General features: G+C 48.3%; 1 protein-coding gene across 22 annotated transcripts in view; it reads right to left on the bottom strand.

The window, feature by feature from the left end:
- DYSF (dysferlin) overlaps window positions 1-17912 on the bottom strand; it is a 225552-nt gene that overhangs the window by 192793 nt on the left and 14847 nt on the right. For all 22 annotated transcript variants that reach the window (XM_042246330.1, XM_060412345.1, XM_004006065.5 and 19 more), the window contains exons 2-3: window positions 5508-5563; window positions 4285-4376 (exon numbers count right to left, since the gene is read on the bottom strand). In XM_042246330.1, the coding sequence (XP_042102264.1) occupies window positions 4285-4376; window positions 5508-5563 (148 nt within the window). The remainder of the gene's footprint in view (window positions 1-4284; window positions 4377-5507; window positions 5564-17912) is intronic.

Below are 17912 nucleotides of genomic sequence, written 5' to 3'. Positions count from 1 at the left end.
TCCTTGAATCAGTTTGCTGCAGAGCCCAGACACTGATCTATCGTAAAGCTCCTAAGTCATTCTAAGATGCACCCAGGGCTGGAGCTCTGTTCCAAAAATCTAGAGCTGCACTGTCCAACACAGCAAACAGCCACAGCACACACACATGAACTATTCAGATTTAAATTAAGTAAAACTTAAGATTCAGTTCCTCAGTTACACTAGCCAACACAGAATGATTCCATCATCTCAGTAGGTGCTATCCAGCAGCCCTGGTCTAGAGTGGAGATGGCTGGTTCTTACTCCCTAACACCTGGAAGTTCGTAATGATGCACAGGCCCTGGCCCCAATTAAGTCAGAACTTGCAGGTGGGGCCAGGCACTGGTGTGTTGTGTCAAAACTGCCAATGATGCTATTGTGTCTCATAGCCTGGACTGGGAACTTCTGGGCTCAGTGTTTCAGCGGTCAAGCAGTTGGTCAGGGATCAAGGTCCGCTTCCCTTCCAACATCCTTCTGAGAAGCCCAGAATAAACAGGAAGTTGTTGAATGCAGCCTGGGACACAAGTCCAGGACCCACCCTAGCTGGGTTTGCACAAGTATCTCCCATCCAGAGGAGTGACGCTTCCTTTTTGCATTTGAAATCTGATTTTATGGACACAGAGTTTTGATCCACCCTTGCAGTTGGTTCGGGGGGGGTGGGGTGTGCAGAATGGCCCAGAGATAGTAACTGGCTTGAGAGGTTCCCTCCTGAGAGATTCCAAGACCCCACTCCAGGCCAGCAGACCAGTTTGGCACAACAAGGTCACTCAAAACTGCCAACAGCCACGGGGGGAACACAGAAATCACACGGAAAGAGAGGAGAGTGGAAGTGGGGAAAGAGTCATAGGAGAGAGGGGATAAAAGGAGAGGGGCCAGGAGGGAAAGTGAGCAAAGCCAAAGACCTTTGGAGACAGAGGTGCAAGTGAGGGGCTGGAAAGAATGAGCGAGGCATTGAGGGGACTCTAGGAACAGCAGGAGGCAGAGGATGGAGGTTTGGCAGAAGGAGAGGAGGCGGAGGGAGCCTCTGCAGAGGAGGCAGAGAGGAGGCAGAGGCTTTGCTGGAAGAAGACCCAGGAGGACCCTGGTGGGGCTCAGAGAGCACCCGGGATGGCCAGGGATGAAGGGACCACTGCGTGACAACCCTGTGGACCTCACTGACACTGAGGACAGTCTGATGGCAACAGTCACCCAAACACCCATTATTTCCCTATTTGCTTCCTGACCAGACACTGACAACTTGAGGGTAGTAAGTAGGTGTTTCACATAAAATGTTCATTAAATTGAATTCACTAATTTTTTTCCCCTTTTATCTTTCAGAATGTGAAATGTCACATGGCTGCTCTTGTTGCTTCCTGGAAAGGTTCCTCACTTTCACAGCCTTAGAAATGCTAATAAGTTTAATCTGGAATTCTTTTCTCACATTTCATGAGCAGAGTGAATGTGCTGTGTGGTCCAACCATGAGGGCCTGACAGAAGTGCCTGTGTGTACCTGCCTCCCCTCTGCCACTCCACTGGGCTTACCCCATGCACCTTCCATCCAGTCAACCTGCTCTCCAGCCTGCATACCCCACTCTGGCAACAGCTCCAACAATGAAACCAAAACTCTATCATTCCTGAAATTCTTCAGGTGTTTCTGAATGTAATTTTAAATTCAGCTGAATTAAAATTCAATAATTTTTGAAGTGAAGTGAAAGTCACTCAGTCATGTCCGACTCTTTGCCACCCCATGTACTCTATAGTCCATGGAATTCTCCAGGCCAGAATACTGGAGTGGGTAGCCATTCCCTTCTCCAGGAGATTTTCCCAACCCAGGGATCAAACCCAGGTCTCCCGCATTGCAGGCGGATTCTTTACCAGCTGAGCCACCAGGGAAGCCCATTAATAATTTTTAACTGCTAGAAATACAAAATCAAGATAAATGTTTGTAAAACTCAAAAAATAACAATCAAAATAGTTATGGGAAAGAAGTTTCTGTTTAAATTAGAAAGCTTTGTCAATTAGGTCTTCTGCAGACTGATGTTTGAGGAACTGATTTCCAGCACACTGGCCTCACAGTGACTTGGTCATGGGGGAAACTGTTTTTCAGAGAGCTAACTTCCCCCTGGGAGCTAAAGGACACCCACAGGGGCCACCAAAAGGGTTCCAAGGTATGACCCAACCTGTCCCTCATGTGACCTCCAGCCCACAGGGCCAGGCCGATCTGATCCGTGTGTGACACTGGCTTGGTATCACCCTGAGGGCCAGCCTGGCTCTTGGACTGATCAAAAATATGTTCTCGAACCCTGCTGCCTTCCTGGTCTTAGAAATCTCCCCCACGGGGTCTGAAAAATGCTGAATATGATCATGAAAATGAAACCTGCATTTCCTCTGCATGCCTTTGCCTTGCTAAGCTCCTTCCAGGAGGGCCTAGCACCCGCCTGGGGCTTCCGGGAGACTCTGAGAGGTGCAGGGACACCGTGATTCTGACCATGTTGAAGAACCGCCCTTCAATCACAGCTCTGCCATCACTAACCTTAGGGGAAATCACCCGGCCTCCTGGAGCCTCGATTTCCCGCTGTAATAATGACAAGTATAACAGCAACCCCTAACGGTTAAAAAAGATCCTTTATGTAAAGACTCAGCATAGGACCAGACACTTGGCTAAGCTCTCGGTAAACATCAGCTGTTGTGGATTTGCTATTATTATCCTCAGCCTGATGCTGGAGGCCCCTTCCCAGTCGGGCCCCCTGCTCCCCTCTCACTGGGTGGCACAAGTTGTGTGACTCAGCCCCACCTGTAAGGCCTTATCCCACGGCCCTCCGAGGCAGAACAGCGGGAGGCCCTCCATTCCTCCCCTCTCTAAAGCCGACCCTGGCCTCCGACTCAGCCTGTGTGGCCCTTCTCCAAGAAGCCTTCCATGACGACCTGGAGTCCAGCACTGCTCCTCCCTCACCCGCTGGCCCACCATCCATACTTGTCAGAAGCTGCCTTTTTCCCACAAAACGACTGTGTTGGAGTAGTTTAGTGTGAACTAATTCCAGACCCTGCTCCTGTGCAGGTGGGGGTTGCTGACGTCGAGACTGGACAATATGGACCCAAGACGCCCTGGACCCCACACTTGCAGCCCTACCTTGGGAGGGCGCATTGAAAGCACCCCTGTCCTCCCCACACGTACCAAGCTCTGCACTCACGGCCAGCAGATCCGCAGAGTGTGGCAGTTGGGTTTTTTCCAACCTTTTTAAGATTTCAAACTTCCCGGATATTTTGCAGCCTGAGACCCTTGTCGGCCTTCCCCAGATCAGAATCTTCCCTCCACCCTTCTCCCCTCCCCCACCCCAGGGAAAGACAGCCAGGCCCAGACACCAGCTCACCCAGTTCCCGAACAAAAGTTCCACTGTCAGCAGGTCACAAAACAGCAAGCCCATGTCTGATCCTTGGGTCCGGACCTCGGCAAATGGCACCAAGAGCAGGAACCCACTCCTGCCGGCACCGTCAGACCCAGTAGGGGCTGCTGAACCCCCACCATCATATTTAAGGCTCAGTACTGGGTGCCCTCACACCTGGTATCTCCCAGGCCACCCCACCCCACAATCAACAGGGCCATCAATCTGCAAGCTCGGCTGGCCCTGCCCACTCCCCACACCCCGATCACTAGCACACGAAAGGCCAGGAGCTCAGTACAAGAGGAAGGACCCACCATCTGCCAAAGAGCCTACTATAACCACACAAAACCTCGAACTCTGCTCCTCCTATGTGCCCTGCCTGGGACCCTCCCCACTACAAACCGACACGTGAAATGACATCAGAAAACACTGCCACAGGACGGCAGGCAGTCAGTGCAGACCGTTATCACTGTTCTGACTTCTAAACCACAACTCTCACCTCGAGTCCCACCTCTTGCATGAAGCCCTCCTGGAGCGCTCCCGCCAGTGGCTGCTTTGTGCATCCGTCTCCCGCAGTGGGTGGGGAGAGAGGGCCGTGCCAGGCACCTCGGGGCTGCAGCAGGACCCAGAGAGCTTTCTCTTCCCTGCTCCCTGGGGCACAGGCTGTCCTGGGAAACACACTCACATCTGACTCTAGCCCATCTTCCTTCCCTGCCAATTCACCCCCAGCTGAGTTTCTGATGCTGCAGTCAAGCCTCCCGTCTCCTCCTCTGGGCCAGGCCCATGAGTGGCAGGTCTTCACTAAACTCTAGCTCTCCAGAGTCCAGATTCCGGAATCGGCATCTGCCACGACCCTACCCACACAAACCCACAGGTCACAGAGCCCCCCTCACCATGGCCTCACCTGTTCCTCCCCATCGTCTCATGATCTTTGACCACCACAAGAAGCTCGGAGCCCTGGTCCAGGGGGATACCCTTGAGGTCCCACTCGAATCCCTGGAAGAAAAGGAGAAAAGAGGTCTTAATCTGTGGACCCCTAGAATAGAAGAGACTGTGTCTGGTTCCCCCTTGGCACTGAGGGGGCATCTGTGACCACTGCTGGGGAAGGGAGGGATGCATGAGCAAAGAATGAATACATGAGTGGCAGGGTCCCAGAGCTTCAGAAGTTGACAGCGAGAGCTGAAGGCAGCAGAAGAGGCCAGACCCCCGTGACCCCATCCCCCCAACTCAGTTGTACCAGTCACCAGGAGCACAGCTGGGGAAAAGGCTCTGCAGGGCCCTCAGGGACCAAGATCAGTGTGCTCATGGAGCAGTCAGGCCCCTGGTGACAGCATGCATTAATGCCACATAGGTCTCCGGTAATCCCAGGATCCTTCTCAGAGCAAAGGCACCCCATGCATCTTGACCCTACCCACACAAGGCAGCCAGGGCTTCCAAAGATGACCAGGGAGCCATATAAAGAAAGCTGCTGACTAAGTCTCAAACAAGAGCAAGTTATACAGCCGATGGGAGCCAATTCTTTTGCCAATTAGAGAATGATGAAGTTCTGAGCAGAAAATACACTGACCAACAAGAACCTGAATTAGTGAGCAAATAAATGAGCATCTCCCAACACAGATTTAGTCACTAAAATTGTTAAAGGCTATTGCAAAATGCTTTAAGCAAATCACTTGCACAGATAAGTTACTGCAAACAGGCAATTACTTCCTGTGGTTTAAGTTACCTAAACATTGTCAGTTTTTCTAAAACAATGTATTCAATGTAACCCAAACTGAAAATGGAAAAGAAAGCAAGCTGGTTGAGGAGGGGGGCAGAGACCAGCAGGAGGCAGAGGAGGAGCCAGGGAGGGCCCTGGGAAAAGACATCAGCCTGTGCAAGGGAGACAGGCAAGCCGAACACACCCTCCACCCGGCTGGCCTGGCCAGAGAGGAGCAGACAGTGCACGCCTCACTCCTCTCCACACTGCGGCCACAGCACAGGGTAGACCCCGGCCAGGCCACCGCCTCTCCTCCCAGGCTCCTGGTGCCCGGAGGATTCCTTGGCGAGCCAGACCAGAGCCCCTCCTCTGGATGACAACACCACTGGAAAAGCCACCAAGCCCCCTGACTCGTCCTGCAGAGGACATACCTCATTCCACACAGGGTTCACATTGTTCTTGATGACTTTGGTTCTCTTCTTCACACCTACAAGAGACACAGAGGGTGAGTGGAGAGACACACCCCACTCTGCACCTTCCCCAAGTGAGGACCAGTTCCCAGATGTGCACTGCAGCCTGCCCCCAAAGGAAACCTTACAAAACCCACAGGTCCCTGAGAATGCCCCTGGTCTGCTGTGAAAGCCCAATGCCAATCACATACATCTCTCAGCCCTGGGATGGAGAAACAGCAGCGCCATCTGAAGGATCGTCTAAAGGAAAATACCCAGCCTAACTCTTCTTTTTCTCAACATTTTATTTCTGTTTATTTATTTTGCTGCTGTGGGTCTTAGCTGCAGCACACGGGATCTCTAGCTGTGGCTGGGCACTCCTAGCTGCGGCACGGGAGGTCTAGTTCCCTTACCAGGGGTCCAAGGCCCCTTGCACCGGGAGCTCAGAGTCTCAGCCACTGGACCACCAGGGAGGTGCCAGCCTGGCTCTACTTTTTTTATTTTTTACTTGTATCTGAGTATAGCTGATTAACAATGCTGTGATAGTTTCAGATGAACAGCAAAGGGACTACTCAGTCATACATCCACATCCTCCCCCAAACTCAGCCTGACTCTTCTTGATGAGTTTGTTATTGTTACTCCAGACTTTCTAAATAAAGTCTTGAAATTGTCAAGTTTCTAAGAATGAATGATCTTCATAGAAAATATTCCATTTTTCTTTAAAAAAAAATCTATCTCCACATAATGTATGATTCCATTTATGTGAAATGTTCAGAATAGGGAAATCCAGAGAGACAGAAAATAGATTAGTAGTTCCAGGGGCCTAGGGGGAGATGGGAATGGCAAATGAATCCTTAGTGGAGATTTCTTTTCGGGGTGATGAAATATTCTGAAATTAGATAATGACGATTGTACAGCATAGTGAGTGTACTAAAGACCATTTACGCTGTACATTTTTAAATCATTAAAATGCTGACTTTTAGGGTTTGTGAATTTTACCTCAATCTGGAAAAAAAAAAAAAAAATCCTCCTCTCTCTCACCTTGAAGGCATCTATCTGAAACAGGCTCTTCTACCTGCTGGTGAGGGCTGGGCTGAGGGGACACAAAAGGGCTTTGGAAGAGATAAGAACTCACACTGCTGAGTGTCCCAGGCAGGAGCCTGCTGAGCCTTTCCTTTGGCGTTTGGGCCTGAGGGTGGATGAGAGGAACAGGAGGGGCCAAACGTGTCTGGCTTTTCCATTAAACATCAGGACAGGAATGATTCTGTGCTTGGTAAACGATTTAAAGTGTTCAACCAGACACAGAACTTATATTTGGGTTGGATGTGAAAGATCACTGATTCAACCCTAACTGTGCAAGACCCTTCAGTGAGAAGCCTGTGGGCTCAGCATTCACAGTGTGCTACCTGGACTGACCCTTTGAGCCTCTGGAAACATCCCCCAGGACCCCCGAGTCCTCCTCTGAAGCTGAGCACTGTCTGTTTCCTTTCTGCAGGTCCAGCCCCCATGGCCCAGTTCAGAGCAGGAAGAGGGGAGCAGAGGGGGTCATGCACACAAGCAAGGTCTGGGGACGGATTTGGAGGAAGGAAACAATGGCTTCCCAGGTGGCTCAGTGGTAAAGAAGCCGCCTGCCAATGCAGGAGAGTCAGGTTCCATCCCTGGATCAGGAAGATGCCCTGGAGAAGCTACAGTCCATGGGGTCACGGAGTCAGACACGACTGCCTGAGCACACACGCGTGCAACAGCAGAGAAAGGAGCACAGAGAACAGAGGGGAAGGGAGCATCCAGCGGAGGACTGGTAGCCCCAAGACCAAGACTCAGGCCCCCCGAGTCCCCTCAGAGTCCTGCCAAATCTCCCCCAGCGGCAGAGGATGAGCCCCACCCACCCCACCTCCTGCTGAAAGTCACTGCTGAGGGGAAAGCACGCGGGCTTTGAGATGGCACAGATCACCACAGAGCACTGATTTTCTCAGAGACCCCAGGGCAGCAGTTCTTAAGTTTTTGGTCACACAATGTCACTCTTAAAAATTAAGGACCCTAAGGAGAAGGCAATGGCACCCCACTCCAGTACTCTTGCCTGGAAAATCGCATGGATGGAGGATCCTGGTGGGCTGCAGTCCATGGGGTTGCTGAGGGTCGGACATGACTGAGCAACTTCACTTTCACTTTTCACTTTCATGCATTGGAGGAGGAAATGGCAACCCACCCCAGTGTTCTTGCCTGGAGAATCCCATGGACAGGGGAGCCTGGTAGGCTGCCATCTATGGGGTCGCAGCAGCAGCAGCAGCAAGGAGCTTAAGTATAACTAAGGTATAGTATAAGTATAACTTAGTTAAGTTACCTTAGATAGGTATCTATCGACTTTTTATTGTATTTGAGGTTAAAACTGAGGCACTTTAAAATATTTATTTGGTAATTAATTTTATATTAACAAAAATAAGCCCAATACATGTTCACATAAGTGACATATTTTTATGAAAAATAACTATAACTTCCAAAACAAAGGAAAAAAGAAAGTGACACTGTTTACTTTTTGCAAAACTCTTTAATGCCTAGCTGGATTACCATATCTTTGTCTACATTCAGTCCATTGAGATGTCTTGTTTTAGTTGACATCTATGAAGAAAATCCAACCAGACATATAGATGGTAAAGGGGTTGCATTTTAATAAGTTTTCAGATAATCGTGGATATTCTTCTCTCATACTACACCAAAACTTGACAAGTAGTATTTCTTAAACTTAAAGGTTAGCTGCAGAGTGAAATTTGAAAGAAGAGTGAGAAACATTTCGTACTGTTACATTAGAATCTATTGTCCTATCTTGCATTTTGAATAAGTCCTTTACCCATGCAGGACTCTGTAACATCTTGCATTGGTCATTTGGGAAGTAATCTCATCAGAAAAGTCATTAAATACTGGGAGACGCAAGACAGAAGTATTCTAAAATTCCACTTTTTGTTTGAAAGCTCAACTTTTATGATGGGCAACAAATGATAAATGTCAGTTTAAAGTAGCAGGCTCCCTCACTCATTTTCAAGAAAATATCTATCAGATGCCCAAGTCTGAATAATCATAGGTTGTCAGTCTTTCTTTCAAGTAAAAACAATATTCCATTTTTTTAATTTTAAAACAAAAGGTGACTTCAACATGCCACTTGAGCAGTCACACAAGTGCTTTTTCTTGCAACAATCATCATTTCCCCAGGTGCAGCAGAAGTGCTCTGGGCATACTTCCCAGCTCAACACAGAAAATATTACAAAAACAGGTACTCCAGGATCAAGATTAATAAAATCAATGATTGCACAGCTTTATCAGGGACATTTTTCAATATAGCTTTTCTTTTTCAAATTGCGAGTACTGGCTTTTTTTTTTTTTTCCTTCAAATTACATGTTGTTGTTCAGTCACTTAGTTGTGTCTGACTCTTTGAGACCCCATGGTCTGCAGTACACCAGGCTTCCCTGTCTGTTACCAGCTCCTGGAGCTTGCTCAAATCCATGTGAGTCAGTGATGCCATCCAACCATCTCACCCTCTGTCGTCCCCTTCTCCTCCTGCCTTCAATCTTTCCCAGCATCAGGGTCTTTCCAGAGGAGTCAGTTCTTTACGTCTGATGGCCAAAGTATTGGAGTTTCAGCTTCAGCATCAGTCCTTCCAACAAATACTCAGGATCAATTTCCTTTAGGATTGACTGGTTTGATCTCCTTGCAGTCCAAGAGACTCTCAAGAGTCTTCTCCAACACCACAGTTCAAAAGCATCAATTCTTCGACGTTCAGCCTTCATTACGATTCAACTCTCACATCCATACATGATTACTGGAAAAACCATAGGTTTGACTAGACGGACCTTTGGTGAAAAATACAACTAGTACAACTTTTGTGCCAAAGCCTTATTAGTATTAAGGCACCATCAGTTTCACTTTCCATTGCTGTTGCACCAGTGGTACAATTATCAACACAGTGAAAAGTGCAAACAGCATCTTAGTATTATTGTGGAAATATGTTTAACCTTGCTGACCTGCTCAAAGTTCTGGGGATTCCCCCATGGGTCCATGTACCACAGTTGAAGAACCTCTCAGGAAATTCATTGAACATCTGTTTCCTCACCTGTAAGGTTGCCGTGCCCTTCTCCAGGGGGATCTTCCTGACCCAGGGATCGAATCCACGTCTCTTACACCTCCTGCATTGCAAGCAGGTTCCTTACCACTAGTACCACCCACTTAGCACAAGGTCATAATAATATCTCTTTACAGGGTTGTCATGAAAATTAAACAAGATAGGATGAGTGAGGTGCCTGGCACACAGCACGCTCATTAAGTGTGGGTTTGCTCCCCCTCCCTTCCCCTCTGAGCCTCAGTCTCCTGCAGCTAGTGAATGCCTACTGATCCTTCAATGCCCAGCTCAGCTGTTTCTGCTCCGATATGCCTCCCTGGACTCCCCCAGACAGAGATGGTTGCAATCTGTGACAACATATATCGAACAGCAGGACAACGCTGCACTTCTGTGTCTGTCTCCCAACTAGAGTGCGAGCTTCAGAGGGCAGACACCATGCCTTCCTCATGCTAGGATCCCTAGAATACAGCAAGTGAGAATTGCTCAGTTGTGCCTGATTCTTTGCAACCCCATGGACTATACAGTCCGTGGAATTCTCCAGGCCAGGATACTGAAGTGGGCAGCCATTCCGTTCTCCAGGGATCTTCACAACCCATGAATCAAACCCAGATCTCCCGCACTGCAGTCAGATTATTATAGCAAGGTGCCCAGTAATTGAGTGTGAAATGAATGTGTCCTTTTGTTTCCCAAGTTGGGTGCAAGTTCACATCCTCACTAGAGGGCAGAGCCACGCTTCTCAGGGAACATCAGAGACTACATTCACAGTCTGGCTATATGTCAACAGACAGAGGGGCTGAACGGAGGCACATGGAGGGGAGATGTCCCTAGGGGGCCCAGTGATCTTATGAAAGGTGTCCCAGGCCCGCTCTGACTGAATCGCTCTGCATCCCCTTGTGGGCCATGTTGGTGTGGCTCCAGCTGGGGTTAAACACATGGCTTTGGAGTCATTCAAACAGCAGGCACTACTAAGTGACCTGAAGTAAAACTTGTCACCTCTCAAAGCCTTAGCTCCCTTGGCAGTAAAATGATAATTAAAAAAGAATCTCTACTTCACTGGTTTTGAGGGGATATGAGATGCTATCTAAGCGTTCACTTCCCCTCCCTTATCAACTTTCCATGGCCTACAGGAGTAACATGGAAAATTCCATCTGCAGCCTCTCTTGAATTTGTCCGCTTGGAAACATAACCTGGTGCTTCTGGCTAGTAGCAAATAAGCAGTGTCCATGTGCCAAGCCCTGTGCAAAATGTTTTTTAGACATTTTCTACTTTCTACCTTCCCTGCAGATGAGAACAAAGGCCTTCAATATGATTACACTAAGTCCCAGTGAGAAGGGCTGACTCTGGGACCGTCTGGATGATGTGAAGGGAGGGGCCACCGACTGGCTCTACAGCCCCAAAGAAGAGAGAGAAAGAAATGAAACTTTAACCCAGCACAATCACATGACTTACAGTCACCGAGGAAAAGGAAAGCAGGCTGCTAATTAGGAAATAGTTTCTTCCTCATCATGGATTTAGACCTTCCCTGTCCTTGATCATCAGTTTTGGCCTTGAGAGATTTATGTGTATAAATAAAGAGGCTCAATAGTTAAAGATAGATGAGCGCTCACAGCTCCTGCCAGGGGTGTGGAGAGGGGATTGCAGAATTGGGGCCAGGCGGGCATCTGTGAGAATCATGCTGGAACCCTGGGGTGTCCCTCCAGACTGAATGACTCAGCGAAGAGGAGTGAGCCTGCCATGGAGGACTCTTCTATGCCCCATGGAAATTCTTCACTGGTTTTCCCCTGCCTACCCACCCCACCTCAACCCTACCTTCCTACTTGACGAGAGTCACCCATGGCTGTAGGGTAATGTTTTGCAAACTGCTCACTGGGACCCATCAGCAGCCCATGACATCAACTGAGTGAGTTGACTAATATGCCTTTTTAACGACAGGCTAGACTAGAGAAGAAAATGCCAGAGCACGTCTCTCATGGGAAAGTGCTGTTACTCAAAACTTTCGGTTATATTTTCACATCTGTACTTATGTGTGTACTCTATCTTGATGTAAAATACATCTCTTGTTGTAGATAACAGTCCCAACGTTTGAAAATGATCACTTAGAGGAAGATTGTCAGAGGAGAACTGGAGGACAAAGAAATCTTGGCCCTTGAATGTTGAGAGGCAAGGTACGTAACAGAAAAAGAAATAGTACATTGTCCTAGCCCCCTGCTGGAGCCAGTTCTGATTAAGACCATGGGCTGTGGGAGGGGATATGGGAAGGAGGCTTAGAGACACGGAGCACAGTGAAGGTAAGAGGACAGCCCACCCTGCCCAGCCAGCGCCTGGGGCCACCCGGCTGAGCAGTCTCCACAGGGGAGAGGAGCCTCACACATCTGACACCTGAGCATCAGACACAGCCATGGCCTCACACGAGGAACCACATTCCACCTGGTGAGGTCTACCTGTCAGCAGCCATTTGCTGTCCCTGCTGCCGTCTGGGCCTCACGGCTCATTCACCTTTTCAAGCCCATCTTGTGGGAACAGGGCTTCCTGGATGGCTCAGTTGGTAAAGAATTTGCCTGCAATGCAGAAGATGAGGGTTTGATCTCTGGGTCTGGAAGATCCCCTGAAGGAGGAAATGGCTACCCACTCCAGCATTCTTGCCTGGGAAATCCCATGGATAGAGGAGCCTGGTGGGCTATAGTGCATAGGGCCACAAAGAGTCAGACATGCTCAAGCTACTGAACACAGAGCACTTGTGGGGACAAGCCCCTTTCAATGGTCTAGGACATTTGTGAACCGCCCCCACTGCCAAGGCCTGGACAGACAAGGATGGGGGTTACTATGTGGAAGGGAGCACCCCAATCTCTGGCAGAACAAGCGGGCAGTCTCCCCATAGCAGTGATGGGACAGACTCTCTCCCCCTACACAATGATGAGGTTGAGGAACATTTCTGAAGCAGACAAAATGCTCGTATTTGTAACACTCATTCAGTGGAATCTTCAGAGCTGGTGGGATCACCGAGAAGATAAATGCCAAAGCAAGGGTCTTCACTGAGGGTGCACATCACAGTCTGTAACCTGCTCCCATGTTTCTAACATCTGTCCAAAGAGGGCTTACACAAAGGCTGAGGAATACTGGTCCATTTCCCATAGCATTGCAAAGGCACCAAGGCCCAAATGTCCACTGACAGATGAACAGATAAATAGAATGTGAGCTGTACACACAATGGAATATTGCTCAGCCTTAAAAAGGAAGGAAATTCTGACACAGGCTGCCACATGGATGAACCCTGAAGACAACATGCTAAGTGAAATAGCATCTCCAGGTGGGAGATGGTGAGGACACAGCAGGAGGCCTGGGGTCTGCTGACCAGCAACTGGGTGGGGAAGGGGGCTGGGGCAAGAGGAGAGCCCATCTCAGATTCTGACATGGATGCACTCAGGGTGGCTGGAGGGGCCGTTCACCTAGAGACGGAGCAGACGAAAGAGGAGATGGGGTGTCTGGGACTCACAGAGAGGGAGAGACGGGCTGTTTCTGCCCGAAAGTCAGGTAGCAGATCCGCTGCGGAGATGCAGGGCACCTTTAGATCTTGCAGGCAGCCTCAGTGCAGCCTCTCATTTACTCCACAAATATATTCTTAAATATCGGGGGGAGCAGGGCCTGCTCCGGGCGTTGCACTGCTGCTAGGAGACCTTCTTTAGCTGCAGCAAGTCAGGGCTACTCTTTGCTGCAGCGCCTGGGCTTGTCATTGCAGTCATTCCTCTTGTTGGAGAGCACAGGCTCTAGGCACTCGGGCTCGCTAGGTGTGGCGCACAAGCTTGGTTGCTGCGTGGCATGTGGGATCTTCCTGGACCAGGGATCAAACCCTTGTCTCCTTTATTAACAGGCAGATTCTTGTCTACTATACCACCAGGGAAATCCAGTCCACAAATATTTATTGAGGACTTGCTCTGTCCTGCGCACTCTCTTGACACCTCATTAGAATACCCATTAGATAAGCAAAGCGGTAAGAATTCAAAGTTAGCAGCAGAAATCAAAACATGGTGGAAATTGAATGGAGAAAGGGTAGTGTTGGCTTCTGCTGAAAGAAGGTCTGCTTTACTTCTCAGCACAGATACCCCCGAACAAAAAGGGTCGGCAGACTCAGATAACTCTGATACTGGCCCGCCACCTGTTCCCTAACTCAAGCCTGCACACCCTGAGACTGGGCAGCAGTCACTCCCCGCCTTCCCTACGAGAGCCCTACTCTTCTCATCTCAAGAACTCCCATCCCAATCTCCACCTTTCTAATCTCAACTGAAAATATACTTTCCAGAAAACAAGTAGCCGGGAAAGAGTGGTGGCAAGTGGATACACGGGGTGTGATGGAAAAACGTCTTTAAACTCAAAAGGCCAAATAGGACTTTGAAAGATAGTTCTATTTGAAACTATCAAAGATATTTGAAGATATTTGAAACACCGATGACAAAAATCTTAATGTCCTTAATACATAAAGAATACTCACAACTAATTCAGAAAAGAACAAACATCTCTTCCCTCCCAAACTGGGCAAATTAAAAAGCAGTGGGGACTTCCCCAGTAGTCCAGTGGTTAGTAATCCACCTGTCAATGCAGGGGACAAGGAGTTAATCCCTGGTGCAGGAAAATCCTACATGCTGCAGAGTAACTAAGTCTGCATGCCACAACTACTGAGGCCAAGCTCTAGTGACCCCGAGCCGCAACTATCCAAGCCCGTGCATCACTGAGCCTGTACCCCTGCAACAAAAGAAGCCGCTGCAGGGAGAAGCCTACGCATGGCAACTAGAGTAGCTCCTGCTCGCCTCAACTAGAGGAAGTCCACGCGCAGCAATGAAGACCCAGCACGGTCAAACATAAATAAAGTAATTAAATGTTTTTAATTAAAAAATAAATTCATTAAGAAATAAATACAAACATGCAATAATATTGAAACATCACAAATACTACTCGAACCTAAGAAACTGTTAAAAATTTGCATGATTACACTTTGCATTAGCAGAATTATAAGAAAATAAGCCCCTAAACTCAGCTAATGGGAAGATAAAGTTGATACAGATCATGAGGAGAGCAATTCGGGAAACATAGCAAAGTCTTAAATATGTCTATCACCTCTGACACAACACCACCACTTCCAGTACTAACCTAAAGGAAATTATTAAATATCTGGGCAAAGATTTAGCTGCCAGGATTCTTCTTGCAGAGACACTATAACTTAAGCATTGGATATAAATATGAAAAATTGATACAACCTAAACATTCCTCAATAGGGGGTTGATTAACTGAATTATGGTGCACCCATATAATAAAATAAAAATGAAAAGTGTGTCGAATATTTACTGACATACAAAAATCTCCCTGGCTTATTACTGAGTGAAAATGTAAATAAGCAAACATTTGAAAAAGATATCTGAATAAAATTATTTAAAACAAAAGGAAGAAAAAGATATCTGGATAGGATTACCTCTAGAGAGGAAGGCAAGGGGTCTGGGGACTTCTGGTGGGCGGTTGGGACGAGCAAGGTTCAATTCCTTGACCTGGGCAATATACATGAGTATCCCCTTCATAATTTATCCATTAAAGCGGGGTCCCTCAACCTTGACCCCCAATAATTCCTTGTTGTGGGTACTGTGGGGCCAGCTTGAGCACTCTGGGATGTTGAGCAGCATCCCTGGCCTCCCCTCATAGTAGATCCCAACTGCACCTCCTCTCTCACTCAGTGGTGACAACCCAACATGTCTGCAGACATTGCCAAATGCCCCTGAGGAACAAACCGCCACCAGCTGAGAACCACTGCATCAAAGTATACGTGTGTATTTTATGCACTTTCTTAGGTGTTAAATTTCACACTAACATTGCTTTTTTAAAGAAGGGGGAAAAAGAATCTTGGCGGAAATATGTCAAATTTTTAACAAGTTAGTTTGAAGCATCAGAATGGGGGGGGGCTACTTTTTATTGTTACCTCATGAAAGTGAAAATGTTAGTCACTTAGTTGTGCCCGACTCTTTGTGACCCCATGGACTGTAGCCAGATAGGCTCCTCTGTCAATGGGATTCTCCAGGTAAAAATAATGGAGTGGGTTGCCATTCCCTTCTCCAAGGGGTCATCCCGACCCAGGGATTGAACATGGGTCTTCTGCATTCCAGGCAGATTCTTTACTGTCTGAGCCACCAGGGAAGCCCCATTCCTTTCTGTAATATACCCTTTTTTTTTTTTTTTAACACTGACTACATACTGCTGCTACTGCTGCTAAGTCGCTTCAGTCGTGTCCGACTCTGTGCGACCCCATAGACAGACGCCCACCAGGCTCCTCTGTCCCTGGGATTCTCCAGGCAAGAACACTGAAGTGGATACTAAGTTTATCTAAAGAAAATGAGCTACCGTCAATGCTTTAAAGTTAGTTTTATTATTCAAAAGTCCAGATTCAGAGAGTCCAGTGGCCCTATACAGGTAAGTCATGTGGGTCCACCTACAGATGGTCCTATAAGATTCCCCAGAAGATAGAAGTGAGGGGAGGGAGAAGAGAGAGGGAGTAACTGGTAAGACAGAGGGAGGAAGAGAGGACCTGATGGGAGGAGGCAGAAGGAAGGGGCAGACAGGATTTGGGTTCTGGCTGGGGAGCCTGGGGGAAGCAGGGTAGAAAGTTACTAAGTGGGGGCACAGGAGAGCCGACCCTCAAGGAAATAAGATGTCTGAGCTCTAAGGGAACAGGGGTCTGGTTTTGTTCTTGGATGTATCCCCAGACCCCCAAGCATCACCTAACATGCAGTAGATGCCCAATAAAGTATTTGTTCAGTAACAAAATGAGTGAATGAAAGGATATAAATCATGACTGTAGAGGGTGGAAAATAGAGAGGGCAGAAGAGAGATACAGATCATTAAATGCTGTAGGAAATGAAGCTGTTCATTCTCAAAGCTGGTCAGTGAACTATCTCTACCACAGCTCAGGGACTTGTAGTAGCTAGTCATGCTAACTAATTAATTAATACAAGAACAAAGGGATGGTAAGTACTCATTAAAAACCTCTATCCTAAAGCCCCAAGAGAGGGAACCCAAAAAAGCACCCTCAGAGTCCAACCTCCCAGAGCTCATAGTCTATTTTGGGAAGCAGGTCCTGAAATTACATCCGAGCCTGAAATGCCAGGAACAACTGTGAGACAAGTGGGCCTGACCAGGCGCCTGTACCTCGGACTCCGGATGGGAGCCCAGCACACGGTGTGGCGGCCTCTCTGCAAGCAGGCCAGTCCCCTCTGTGCTGTGACGGGCTCCAACAAGGGTTCTCACCCCACAATTACGCTTCCTGAACATTCGGAGATTTTTCAGAAATACCTGTAGCTGGGCCCCTCCTCCCGGAAACTCAGCTTCAAGGCAGGAAGAACAAGGAGTCTGGCTGTGGTCTTTTAAAAAGCTCCTCCATGCAATTCTGATGTGCAGCCAGGGCTAAGTACTGCAATTCTGATGTGCAGCCAGGGCTAAGTACCCCAGGCTAGAGGATCTATAAATTCTGGGTCTGATTTCAACAGCCTCTTTCCCTAAGTATCCGCTCAGCCCCAAACTCCAGCATGAATATCCCGATAGGGTGGGGGGAGTCACATTAATTTCACCTTTCATCACATCTCACATCAATTTCTCTCGAGATGTGGTTCCAAAATGACCTGCCTCAGGTGTGGCAGTGCTAATTCTTAGGTCACTTCCATCTGCTGCATCAGAACTTCTATGGAGGAGACCCAGGAATCTGTCTGTCAAGCACACTCTCCAGAAGACTCTAAGGCACAGTAAAACATAAGGACCACTCTCCCCCTGTTGAGACCCCCGGCACGTCTGGAAGATGGTGAGAGACTGGGCCAGAAGGGGCACACACTAGAGAACACACCCTGTTTGCTAGCACTGGGAATCCTGGTGAAGTCGCTACCCTCAAGGAGCCGTGAGATCTTAACTATGGAGCAAAGTACTGAGCACCGGTCAGCTGGGGTGTGTGCACCAGAGTGCACACAAGGTGTGCAGACAGAGGGCAACAAGGTGCTGTGCATCCAGAGAAGAGAGGCTAAGGACAGTCAAGGGACTCCTGGGTGTCTTCCCAGAGAAGGCGGCACTGTAGCTGGGCTTTGAAAGATGAATAGACTTTGAACACTTGGAGATGGTACATCCCACTATATTTCAGTTTTGCTAGGAGCTTATCAGTGGGAATAAATGTGTGTGTGTGTGTTAGGCGCTCAGTCGTGTCCGACTCCTTGCAACCCCATGGACTGTAGCCTGGCAAGTTTCTCTGTCCATGGAATTC

Source organism: Ovis aries, chromosome 3, assembly GCF_016772045.2.
Source record: "Ovis aries strain OAR_USU_Benz2616 breed Rambouillet chromosome 3, ARS-UI_Ramb_v3.0, whole genome shotgun sequence".
Classification (NCBI taxonomy): domain Eukaryota; kingdom Metazoa; phylum Chordata; class Mammalia; order Artiodactyla; family Bovidae; genus Ovis; species Ovis aries.
Note: the sequence above shows the minus strand (reverse complement) of the source record. Positions and strands in the feature narration are given on the sequence as shown.